Source organism: Pleurodeles waltl, chromosome 8, assembly GCF_031143425.1.
Source record: "Pleurodeles waltl isolate 20211129_DDA chromosome 8, aPleWal1.hap1.20221129, whole genome shotgun sequence".
NCBI lineage: Eukaryota > Metazoa > Chordata > Amphibia > Caudata > Salamandridae > Pleurodeles > Pleurodeles waltl.
In genome coordinates, this window is record NC_090447.1 from 420500963 (window position 1) to 420513749 (window position 12787).

Below are 12787 nucleotides of genomic sequence, written 5' to 3' on the forward strand. Positions count from 1 at the left end.
TCAAGTCAAGCACAACACCCTTTCAACCCAGTCCTGTCTCCCGACATCAGTAGGGGGTAATCAGTCCATTGTGTGAGGGCAAGACACAGCCTATTCATATGTAAGGTGTGAACGACCCTCCCTCTTACCAGCTAAGGAAGACTACTGGTATGGAGATGCCTCTTCTGTCACACCCAGCGCCTCCTGTGTTATGGCTGTCTGGAAAGTATGCACCAAGTGTAGCTGTCACTCTGCCCTAGATGTGGATTAGAATCAGGATGCAAAAGCACTAGAGTTATAAGGACAGAGAAATGCACACTTTCTAAAAGTGGTATTTCTATTTCCAATGCACTCCTATGAGAGGTGCAGCACACACAGTAGTGAGAAACTAAATAGGCTGTTTGTCACTACTAGGACATGTAGTACATAAAGACATATGTCCTACCTTTTACATACACAGCACTTTGCCCATAGGGCTAGTTAGGGCCTACCTTAGGGGTGCCAGGTCCCTGTGGCAGTAAACCGCACACGCAGGCACTGCTGTAGCAGGTCTGAGACAAGTTTGAAAGGCTAATTAGCATTTAATTTACAGGCCTTGTGTAGGAAGTTGGCTCTGTATATACTATCTCAAAGTAAGAGATAGTGTGCACAGAGTCCAAGGGTTCCCCTTAGAGGTAAAATAGAGGCAAAATTAGATAATTCTAATGCTCTATTTTGTGGTAGTGTGGTCGAGCAGTAGGCTTATCAGAGGGTAGTGTTAAGCATTTGTTGTACATGCACAGGCAATAAATGAGGAACACACACTCAAAGACTTAACTCCAGGCCAATAGTTTTTATATAGAAAAATATATTTTCTTAATTTATTTTTAGAACCACAAGTTCAAGATTTGAAGTAAATACATAAAATGCAAGGTACTCCACACAGGTAAGTTAGGAACTTTGAATTAGAACAATAACATATACAGTTTTTGTTAAAATGGCAATAAGCTATTTTAAAAGTAGACAGTGCAAAAATCAAAAGTTCCTGAGGGAGGTAATTATTGGTTAGATTGTGAGGTAAGTAAGACACTTACAAGTCTCAGTTCCTGGGCATAGGCAGCCCACCGTTGGGGGTTCAAGGCAACCCCAAAGATACCACACCGGCAGCTCAGGGCCGGTGAAGTGCAGAGGTCAAAGAGGTGCCCAAAACACATAGGCACCTATGGAGAACAGGGGTGCTCCGGTTCCAGTCTGCCAGCAGGTAAGTACCCGCGTTCTCGGGGGGGGCAGACCAGGGTTTTTTTGTAGAGCAATGGGGGGGGGGGGCAAGTAAGCACCCAAAACACACCCTCTGCGGCACAGAGTCAGCTGGGTTCAGTGTGAAAAGCAGGCGTCGGGTTTTGTATAGGGTTCAATAGAGGGACCCGGGGGTCACTCTAGCGGTGCAGGCAGGGCACAGGGGGGCTTCTCGGCCCAGCCACCACCTGGGCTAGGCAGAGGGATGCCTGGGGTTCACTCCTGCACTGAGGTTCGGTTCCTTCTGGTCCTGGGGGCTGCAGGTGCGGTGCTTGATCCAGGCGTCGGGTCCCTTGAAGGCAGCCGCGGTCAGGGGAGCCTATGGATTCTCCCTGCATGCGTTACTGTGGGGGTCCAGGGGCATTGTCTCGGGCTACTGACGGGGTCGCAGTCGCCTGGCAGTCCTCCCTGTGGTGTTGGTTCTCTGGATCACGAGCAGGGGGCGTCGGGTGCAGAGGGTGAAGTCCCACGCTTCCGGCGGGAAGTGTGAGGTCTTTGAAAGTTGCAGAAAAGTTGCAATATTGTTGTTGTTTCTTGAGCAGAGCCGCTGCTCACGGGAGTTTCTTGGTCCGTAGGTTCAGGGTAGTCCTCTGAGGCTTCAGAGCTTGCTGGTCCCTGTTGGATGTATCGCTGTTGCAGGTTTTCAAGTCAGGAGACAGGCCGGTAGGGCTGGGGCCAAAGCAGTTGTCGTCTTCCGTCATCTCTGCAGGGCTTGCGGGTCAGCAGTCCTTCTTGTTTAGGTTGCAGAAATCTGATTTCCTGGGTTCAGGGTAGCCCGTAAATACTCAATTTAGGGGTGTGTTTAGGTCTGGGGAGCAGTAGCCAATGGCTACTGTCCTTGAGGGTGGCTACACCCTCCTTGTGCCTCCTCCCTGAGGGGAGGGGGACACATCCCTATTCCTATTGGGGGAATCCTACAAAATCAAGATGGAGGATTTCTAAAGGCAGGGGTCACCTCAGCTCAGGACACCTTAGGGGCTGTCTTGACTGGTGGGTGACTCCTCCTTGTTTTCCTCATTATCTACCCTGGACTTGCCGACAAAAGTGGGGGCTGTGTCCAGGGGGCGGGCATCTCCACTAGCTGAAGTGCCCTGGGGCATTGTAACACGAAGCCTAGCCTTTGAGGCTTACTGCTAGGTGTTACAGATCCTGCAGGGGGGAGGTGTGAAGCATCTCCACCCAGAGCAGGCTTTGTTTCTGGCCTCAGAGGGCACAAAGACCCTCACCACATGGGGTCAGAAACTTGTCTCTCAGCAGCAGGGTGGCACAGACCAGTCAGTCCTGCACTGAGGGATTGGGTAAAATACAGAGGGCATCTCTAAGATGCCCTCTGTGTGCATTTTTTATTTTTATTAAATCCAACACTAGCATCAGTGTGGGTTTGTTATTCTGAGAAGTTTGATACCAAACTTTCCAGTATTCAGTGTAGCCATTATGAAGCTGTGGAATTAGACACTGTAGGGGCATATTGCTCATGCAGCTATGCCCTCGCCTGTGGTATAGTGCACCCTGCCTTAGGGCTGTGAGGCCTGCTAGAGGAGTGACTTACCTATGCCACAAGCAGTATGTTGTGTGCATGGCACCCTGAGGGGGATGCCATGTCGACTTTGCCTTTTTCTCCCCACCAACACACACAATCTGCAATGGCAGTGTGCATGTGTTAGGTGAGGGGTCCCTAAGGGTGGCACAACACATGCTGCAGCCCTTGGAGACCTTCCCTGGTCACAGGGCCCTTGGTACCACTGGTACCTTTTACAAGGGACTTATCTGTGTGCCAGGGGTGTGCCAATTGTGGAAACAATGGTACATTTTTAGTGAAAGAACACTGGTGTTGGGGCCTGGTTAGCAGGGTCCCAGCACACTTATCAGTCAAGTCAGCATCAATATCAGGCAAAAAGTGGGGGGTAACTGCAACAGGGAGCCATTTCCCTACACCCTGGGTATAGATGATACCACCGTACCAGGGCCTGAGAGGTAAATCAAATGTGCCAATCGTGTGTAAGCCAATCATACCAAGTTTAGGAGGGGAGAACACATGCACTTTAGCACTGATCAGCAGTGATAAAGTGCCCAGAGTCCTAGAGCCAACAAAATGAGGTCAGAAAAATAGGTGGAGGAAGGTAAAAAGTTTGGGGATGACTCTGCAAAAAGGGCACGTTTCAACAACTATGTTAAAAGCATTTAGCTGCCACTGCTCAATAGCCATACATGGGGTTACAGGTCGCTGAGACTCAGATGCAGGAACCTGTCCTGTTGCTAAGAGAGTCGGTCTTCCTGATGTGGAAGCATGACCGGAGGAGAAATGCTCAGGCTCAGAAGTACTGGTTTCTATGCTCTCCATGGTCATTCTGGGACAATAAGAATGACTTAGGCTCGGACTGTCCTGATCTTCCTCTGAACCTGAGGCAGGAGGTGTAGTGGTGGAAATGCATACAGGAGTCCTTCCTTCTATTCCACTTGCATGGAGTCTTTTAGCTAGTGCCTTGGCAGAAACATTAGTGTGTAGTCTAAGCGTTCTCGGTGGCGAATAGATCTAGCCAGGGCATACCCCACTGCTTGAAGATTCTCTACTCCACTGTGGGGTGACGATGCCACATATGGTTCGCCAGATGACACCTGCTCACTTCGTCTGGTTTGGCATTCAGATACTCCACTGGGTGGATGGGAGAAAGATGTTCTGGTGGCCCCAGCCAAAGGATCCAGAACCCATTCCACCCTCTTTGTTGCAGTACAACATGGAGAGATTAAGTTATTCATGAGGAGCTGCAACTGTCTCCCTTCGCGTGTAGAAGTAAGTGCCGGAGATAGCCCTGGCACAATATTGAGCCTGCAGGAGCAGACTTTGTCGGGGACGAAACAGCTAGTAGAAGTACAACTGGAGACCCCTGTGGCTCTGTGGAGCCCAATGGCGCTCCGGAGGCAGCCAGAAATGCACCAAAGATTTGAAGCATGGCTTCTTTAAAGGACACTTTTTCCTGTGTGGTCACTGACAACTCAGGGAATTCGGAAAGTGCTGTGATAACTTGCAGGATTGTTTTAGATTCAGGAGACATTGAGGAATGCTACTCACATCTTAATGCCTTGGAGTCTTCTTGCTAGACTTTGAGGTGAAATGGGTTTGAGTCACACTTGGCTTGCTTGCACTTATCTCTAAACTTTGACTTATCAAGACGAATTTGGCTGGGGAAGTGAACTTCTCACAGAGCAGCTCCAACACCAGACCCTCGACTGAAAGAGGGACCTACGCTTCAAACACAACCTCCTCTAGTGCTCAGTGATTTAGAGCTTTGACTCCCAACTCAGAATTGCTTTGGGATGCACAAGACAGAATTGTGCCAGGAACCCAAGCGCCAAAGAAAAAACCTTATGTGAGTTAGTGACCAACATCTGCTTCCTGGAGACTTGGCACATTTTGAATTCTGTTTTCAGTGAGGATATTGTTTCCTAGCATGCTATGGTGTGAAATGTTTTGGAGTAGTCAGAAAACGACAAAGTTGGGAGTGGAGCTCCAGATCTGCGCAAAAAAAGGCACACGAAAAATGAAGTTGATGTCAAAGTGCAGGCTCAGCTTTGTCACTTCTGGGGAAGTATGAAGTCACTGCGGAGCACCGCACCACCGACCACAGCACACAGAAGCACTGCTGAAAAACTACCAAGATCCAGTCAAGCACTGGATCTTTAAAATTTTCAGGTGTGGACTTCAGCATGGGCAAGAAGAACAAGTTAGTGACCTTCGGGAATGCCTTACCTGGTAGAGATGTATTCTAGTTGCAGATTCCTTACCTTAACATTTCCCCCAGGCGTCAGCCTGGATCTGGAAATTTTTCTCAAGCAGTACCCCTGCGCAGCATCAGGTGGCGTCGGTCAGCTCAGCATCCATCATCGGCGTCGTGCACACCTGATATAATGTCGCTGGACTTATATAGGTGCCACCCCGGTGTGCTGATGTCAGTTTCTTTTCATGACTTTCCATGCCAGAAGTGTGGAACCATGATGAACACTGACCACTGGTGCATCAAAACTAGGACCCTGAAAGGGATTCCCTGTCTCTAGAAATCAGTTTGCGCAGCAGGGAGGATGGGTGGGTCAGTAAGGTGTCTACAACTAGAATATGTTTCTACTAGATAAGGCACTACCAAAGGTAAGTAACTTGTTCATCTGAAAGAGACTTCTAGTTGCAGATTCCTTATCTTAGAGCAGATACCCAAGAAATATCATCCCCGGAGGTGAGTCTGTGAACCAAGATCAAAGTACCCGACCATTCCGACCTGACTGTCTAAGCAGAGGGGTGTTTGGCGAAGATATGCTGTGAGGCCCACTTTGCTGTCTGACAGATGTCCAGGACCGGAACTCCACGTGCTAACGCAATGGTTGCAGCTGTCGCTCTGGCAGAATGAGCACCCAAACCCTCCAGGGGTTGATTTTTAGCCAATGCGTTGTACATTTGAATGCAGAGAACAACCCATCTAGAGATGGTTCTCTTCTGCACTGCCCGAACTTTCTTCGCACCCACATACCCAACAAGAGTTGATCATCCACCTAGAACCTTGTGGTATGATCAAGATAGAAAGCCAACGCTCTTTTTGGCTTCAGGCGGTGGAGTCCCTTATTTCTCTTAGAAGGGTGAGGGGTCACGTAAAGAGTAGGCAAGATGATGGATTGGCCAACATGAAAGGGTGTGACTACTTTTGGCAAAAAGGAAGCCCTGGTGCGAAACACCACTTTGTCAGGGTAGATGGAAAAGTATGGTGGCTTAGATGACAATGTCTGCAGTTCACTCACCCTACGGGCAGGTGTAATGGCCACAAGGAAGGCTGTTTTTAACGCCTGATGCCTGAGAGGACAATCATGGAGCAGCTAAAAAGGAGTGCACATTAAGAATGTAAGAACCAGATTAAAATCCCATTTGGGCATAATGAATGGTGATGGAGGAAATTTGTGGGTAAGACCCTTAAGGCATCTACTGAAAATGGCAGAGTTAAAGAGGGTCGTTCAGGTAATCTCAGACAAGCAGAGTAGCAGACAAGTAACCTTTTAGGGTTCTCAAAGCAGAGCCCTGCTGGGCCAAAGAAAGTATAAACAAAAGGACCAAGGAAAGAGGGGCAGAGAGAGATGGTCAACAGATTTGTCTGTGCACCATGAAACAAATGTGTTCCATCAACAGGCAATACCGTTTTGGTGGAGGGACGCCTGGCTACCAAGATAACTTTACAGACTTCGGGCAGAAGATTAACAGCTGTCAACTGTCGCTGCTCAATCTCCACGCAAGAAGGGGGAGACTAGACAAGTTCGGGTGGAGAACCTTCTCCTGCTGCTGTGACAGAAGATCCTCCCGAAGAGGCAGTCTGACTGGAGGTCGATGGCCAAGCTCAAAGCTCAGGATGCCAGACTCTTTGTGCCCAGTCCGGACCCACAAGGATTACTTGGGCCCAGTCGTTCTTCATCTTCTTGAGAACTCTGGGCAGAAGTGGTACAGGCGGAAAGGCGTGCAGGAGGCCTGAGCTCCAATCAAGATGAAAAGCGTTGTCCGAGCAAGGGCCGCCTTGAAAACTCCAATGCACAAAACTGCTGACATTGTATGTTCTCTGCTGTGCAAGCAGATCTAACAGGCTCCCACCACTACTGAAAAGAGACCTTGAGCCACCTCTGGATGAGATGCCATTCGTGATCGACCAGGTATTGTCTGCTGAGTTTGTCCGCTCTGGCATTCAGGAAGCCCGCCAGGTGTTGAACCACCAGGGAAATGCCATGATGTTCCAGCCATGTCCAGAGGCACAGAGCCTCCTGACAAAGGGTCCATGAACCCACCCCACCCTGCTTGTTGCAGTACCACATGGCGGTGGTGCTGTCCATAAACACCAGCACTACTTTCCCCTTTGAGAGAGGAAAGGAATGCTGTCAATGCCAGTCTGACTGCCCAGAGTTCCAAAAGATTGAGATGGATCCCGACTCCGCTTGAGACCAGACGCCTCTGATCTACACCTCTCTCCCATGTGGCCGCCCCACCCAAGGAGTGATGCATCTGTCACATCTGCCTCTGACCCAATCGTGGTTCGGTCGCCACCACTGCAGATCTTGAGCGGTCCCCTGCGAGATTCACATGCTGCTGCTCCTACTGGAACTACAGAGCCCGCATATGCCATTTGCCATGATTTACCAACAGAATGCAGGAGGCCAAGAGGCCCAGCAGCCTCAGAGTCATTCTCACCAAAATCCAGGATAGAGCCTGAAACATCGGTATCATAGGCTGAATATCCTGGACTCACCACTCAGGAGGCTAAGCCTGAAACTGCACCATATCCAGAACAGTTTCGATAAAAGGGAGCATCTGAGAGGGAGGCAGGTGTGACTTCCTTACATTTATAGTGAACCCCAGCGAATGCGGAGATCCCCCGTAGACTGGAGGTGAGAGACGACAGCCTGGGACGATCCCGTTTTCAACAGCCAGTCGTCAAGATAGAGGGAGACTGAAACCCCTAATCTGTGCAGATCAGCTGTGACCACCGCAATCATGTTGGTGAACACCCAAGGGGCGCTGGCAAGGCCAAAGGGAAGCACAGTAAACTGAAAATGCTCATGGGCTACCGTGAATCGCAAGTAATGTCTGTAGACAGGCACAACGGTAATATGCAAATAGGCGTGTTACAAGTCCAACACTATCATCTAGTCTCCTGGGTTCAGGGAAGATAGAACCTGCGCCAGAGTGAGCATTCTGAACTTCTCCTTCCTAAGGAAGAGATGGAGGAACTGGAGGTCTAGGATCGGCGGATGCCCTTGTCCTTTTTTAGGTACCAGAAAGTAGTGGGAATAACAAAACAACTTCTGGCAGGATGGTGGCAACGATGGAGAAGTAGTCTCGCAGGGGAGGGAGTAGCCCCTTTGGGCTATTTGCAAAACCCACCTGTCTGATGTGATCGGCTACCAGCGAGACAGGTGACGGCGAATCTTACCTCAGACTGGTCCCTAGTGAGAAAGCGTCAGACTAGAAAGGTTTGGAGGCTGCTGCATGGGGAAGGGAGGAACAGTGGACTGGCTAGACCACTGGCTCCCTGATTCACGTGGACGTTGAATCTCACGTCCCCGGCCACACAGAGCCTGGGCAGCATGTGCAGCACAGTGGCTGGAGGGGGGAACGGATGTGGTTGGACGAGTCTCCCTAAGTCACAAAATGGGCAAAAAGCAGACTAAAGGGGGTGAGGGGAAGTTGCGAGGCATAAGGACCTGGCTACAGCCCAGGATTCCTTAAAACGCTCAACCATAGAGTCTGCTTTGTCTCCGAATAGATGGGTGCCATCAAAGGGCATGTCTAGAAGTGTGGATTGGACATTGCCAGAAAAGCCAGACGTCAACAGCACTGTTGATTCAACCTATCAGCCTAGTGAGTTGGTCGTATCCAGCCCACATCGTATTGTGAACTTCGCGGCATCTCACCAGTCAGCAACAGCTTGGGAGACAATGGCCCGTGCCTCCTCCAGGACCTGTGACAGCACCTACACAACCTCTTACCATAAAGTATGGGCTTAACGGCCCAAAAGACAAGCAGTGTTCACAGACCACAATGCCAGGCTGGAGGAAGAAAACATCTTCTTCCCAAGCTGATCCAGCCTCTTGGATTCCCTATCTGTGGATGAGGAAGGGAATGTGCCCGGGAACGTGGAGTCTTGGATAACCTAGCTCACATGGGTCAGGTGTTGCATTAGAAACACTGGGTTATTTGGAGCTGGTCTATGGTGGCGGGCAATAGACCTGTTAACAGGAGCCCCGGTGTTGGGTTTGGACCGGGTCTCCAGCAGGCTAACAGTGAGGGCTTCATTACAGGGCAAAAGGGGTTAAGAAGTGGAAGCCCCAGGCTGAAGTATCTCTGTCAGGAGTTCAGTCCTGACTGCCACTGAGTGCAACTCGAGGCCCGGACCTCTGCCGCTCTTCTCACTACCACTGAGTAGGACGCTCCCTCTGTAGCCACGGTAGAGAGAGAAAGCATGCCAGTGTCAGTGGAACTGTCCAGACCACTGGCCTCATCCAGGTCCATCCAAAAGTTTATGGGATCATCCAGCTGGTATTCCAAAGGGTCCAGTGATCCCTCCCATTTCTCACTGTACCCTAACCCTAGAGAATAAGTGTCAGAACCTGACCTAGGAAGCAAGGTCCCTGTCGAAGTCGGAACTGGTGTCGTGCGACGCCGGTTGGCTACGGGTGGGAGTCGGCAATGAGGATGGGTTTGACACAGACTGTGGACACGAGCAGCGTCAGGAGAGTCAACGTCGGAACTGCCATCGGGGAAGGTCAAGTTGGTATGACCAACACTGGTTCGGATCCAAGAACAGATCCATGGGTACCCCCTGGAACCAAGGCCGAAGCCGCTGGCGTGGAACCGGAGGAGGCCCGTGCCAACCCTATTGGACCCAAAGGCGCTCCATTGGAGTTGGACTGTCCAAATATGAGGTGCATGGCCTCATAGAACTCACAGAGTTGGGCAAGGGTCGCTCTCGTCCAGGAAACTCAGGGAGGCATGGAGCCAACTCAGATGCAGGCTACGAGGGTGGAGACCTGGACCTCCTTTTCCCTCGTCGTATCGGCCAACGGACAGGGTGAAGTCTAAAAGCACTTGTTCTTCTTTGACTTCTTTTTGTACCTCAACTTACCTGACCTTCCCAAGGACTTGGAGTGGGACGATGAAGAATGAGGGCTCCGTGACCGTTCTCAGAACATTCCTCTGAGCTGACATCGGGAGCGGCACCGAGCCGAGAGACAATTAGTTTTAGGGACTGCTCCCTCAAAGCTTTCAGATTTATGGCCCAGCACTCGGAGAACAACTTTGGGTCATGGTCACATCACAAACACAAAAGACGCTGATGTGCCATGGACATTGCCTAATGACAAGATCTGTATTGCTTGATGACATCTTTGAAATAAGACCAGTCAAAAAGTGACTTAGGGGTAGCTATTCATAGGATCTGTGTGTGGCTGGTGTGGAAAGAGAAGAACTGACATCAGCGTGCCGGCCTGGCGCCTACATAGGTCTGGCGACATCATATCCAGGAAGCACGATGCAGACGACGTACTCGGAGCCGACTGACGCCGCTTGACTGGGCGCAGGGGTACTGCTCAAGAAAAAACTCCGGATCTATAAGTCTTTATCAGATAAAAAAAGAAACTTGTGCCTGAAAAGTAAGTAGTGGAAGAACACAAGTAATGAGGCTATGTCACAGGGGTGGAACAAATATGAGAAGACGAAGGAAAGACCACACAAGCTAACAAATAAAAAGCAAGCAAATGAGAGTAACAAGAAAGCCAACCTATGGTAAGCAGTGGGAGGGTTTTTAACCTGCATCTATGCTGACAGTTAGTCTTTTCGCAACCAGAACGTTTAGGTGAGACCTAAAAATAAAAGGTGGACCAGCGACTCAGTGACAAATAACAAAGATCAGATCAGAACATGGAAAAGTGAGGCTTGTCAGTGCTAAGAGACTTTGGAAAACAATACTTACAACTATGGAAGTCAGGTCTTCACCTTCAAACCGCCCAATCGCCAGTTCCAGTGACTTGTACATAGCTGCAGTAATCCTCTGAGTAATAAGGCGGTTTAGATCTATTGACCTCCCTAAAAGCTGAATGGAAAGGCATGGAGAAGAAAGGGTTAGACCACATACTGCATATGCCACGATGCACAATTAGAAATATAAGGTTTAGGTGAAGGCTACAATAAAAAGACACAAACACAATACAGCGATTCACCCACCCCCCACTCTATAACTGGAAACATAACAAAGGTAACTCACACCTACCAAACACACATTTGGATTTAAAAACAGAGGATACTTTTGTCAACTTCTACCAAGTACCCTGTCTGCCTACCCTTAGCTTCAGAATAAGTACCCTTTATCTGGGCATAGCTGGACTATTTTAAACTGTTTCAACCATCAGTATGCTAAGTTCCATTTTACTTCCATGCACAATGTTTACTGGCAAGAAAGAAAGCTTTTCTCAGTATACACAGATCTTCCACTTTTGGACGAAAGCTGAAACTTTGAAAAACAGACAGTGATTTTCACAGTGAGTAATAATTGTATTTTGTTTGGTTTGTTATGACGTAGCTTGAGGGAAGAAAACGATAGTTGGGGGAGACTGCTCACCTGCACATGTCTTTGCTTTAGCAGTGTCTCATAACGGTTGGACGGTGGTGATGGAATAGTCGCTCCTTGGTTCTTACAGTCAGACCTAAGCCGCTTGTCTAGAAGAAGACTGTGGAAAATGCAAGAAAAAGAGAGTTAAGACGGAGGGAAAAAAATTAAAATGTAGCTTAAAGTAAGAGGGATATCATCTGCGTGATGCTGTCTAGATACTCACCTTCCAGCCAGAACTTTATAATAGGCAAATATTTGATCAGCTAGCTTGTAGACAAATTGATCAAAACACAAGTTCACCTGAAGAAGAAATGAACAATTGTAAATACTCACAGCAGAACATGCATGCTAGGCAAATAATATATTTTCTATCAATCAAGATACCTAGTTAATCTTAACATAGGGAAAATGTGAATGTGATCCTTCCCTCATTGTTTGACGGGAGTACACTGACACAAACAGGCTTGCAAGGATCATAGGAGAGTAGGGCTATCACAATGGCATCCTAATTTCATACACTTTATTATAAAACATCCCTCAGATATCAGTCTTTTGATTGTCCCTGTTATTTGGGTTGTGGCTTGTAAAAGCCAGGAGAATAATTTGTGGTCCTAGTTCTTTGCGAATATTCAGAAACTTGAACACAGAGCAAGTCCAATCAACGAGGCAATGTTGAATGCTGCCAGGATGCCAGTCAGGAAGGAGGATACTTACAGAAAGGTGTTTAAAGGGAACTTAAAATTTTCACAATGTGACTAAAAGGTCACTATTCCTAAAATAAGTACAATAAAGAAGGTTCCTTGAGAACAAATACCCTAAACTATATAGAAGCACGGGGGCAATAATAGAATGGAGAGTGAGGAGAGGGCAATAAACATAAAATAATTATGGTAGCAATGCTTCACTACTCCTAAATAAAAATATTCCAAACGTATAATTCTTTCAAGGTTAAAACTTGTTACTTCTTCCCTCATTGGACTGTATTGCTGAAAACATTCAGTTCAGCCCGTTGGCAACACAGTTACCCCATCACTCAACCTCATTGCAGGAAACCTTCAGTTCAGCCCTTGGCAGCCATGTTATCCACCAATCAAAACAGGTCAATGTAATTATATAGCTTGCAAAGAATGTGCCACTCTGAAGGGAAATAATGAAATGTACCATAATTTCTACAGCTGATGGGACACCCACTTGAAAGCGCTAATGCAGGTATGCTTGCTATCTGCAGGCCATGGGGTATACTTTATCACAAGGTTGGAATACCTTTCTTTTTCAGTAACACTGTGAACCTATATGAAAAAGGTCCAATGTCTGTATAGATCTTGTATTGACCCATTAGTCTACTGGACATAGAAACAAGAGTTTCACCAAGCAGCTACTGTGCAGGGAATCATATACGATGAAGCAGC

The 12787-nt window shown here is 48.3% G+C and overlaps 1 protein-coding gene across 2 annotated transcripts in view; it reads right to left on the reverse strand.

The window, feature by feature from the left end:
• CYFIP1 (cytoplasmic FMR1 interacting protein 1) overlaps positions 1–12787 on the reverse strand; it is a 546797-nt gene that overhangs the window by 264130 nt on the left and 269880 nt on the right. For both annotated transcript variants that reach the window (XM_069204288.1, XM_069204289.1), the window contains exons 19-21: positions 11602–11678; positions 11388–11496; positions 10743–10862 (exon numbers count right to left, since the gene is read on the reverse strand). In XM_069204288.1, the coding sequence (XP_069060389.1) occupies positions 10743–10862; positions 11388–11496; positions 11602–11678 (306 nt within the window). The remainder of the gene's footprint in view (positions 1–10742; positions 10863–11387; positions 11497–11601; positions 11679–12787) is intronic.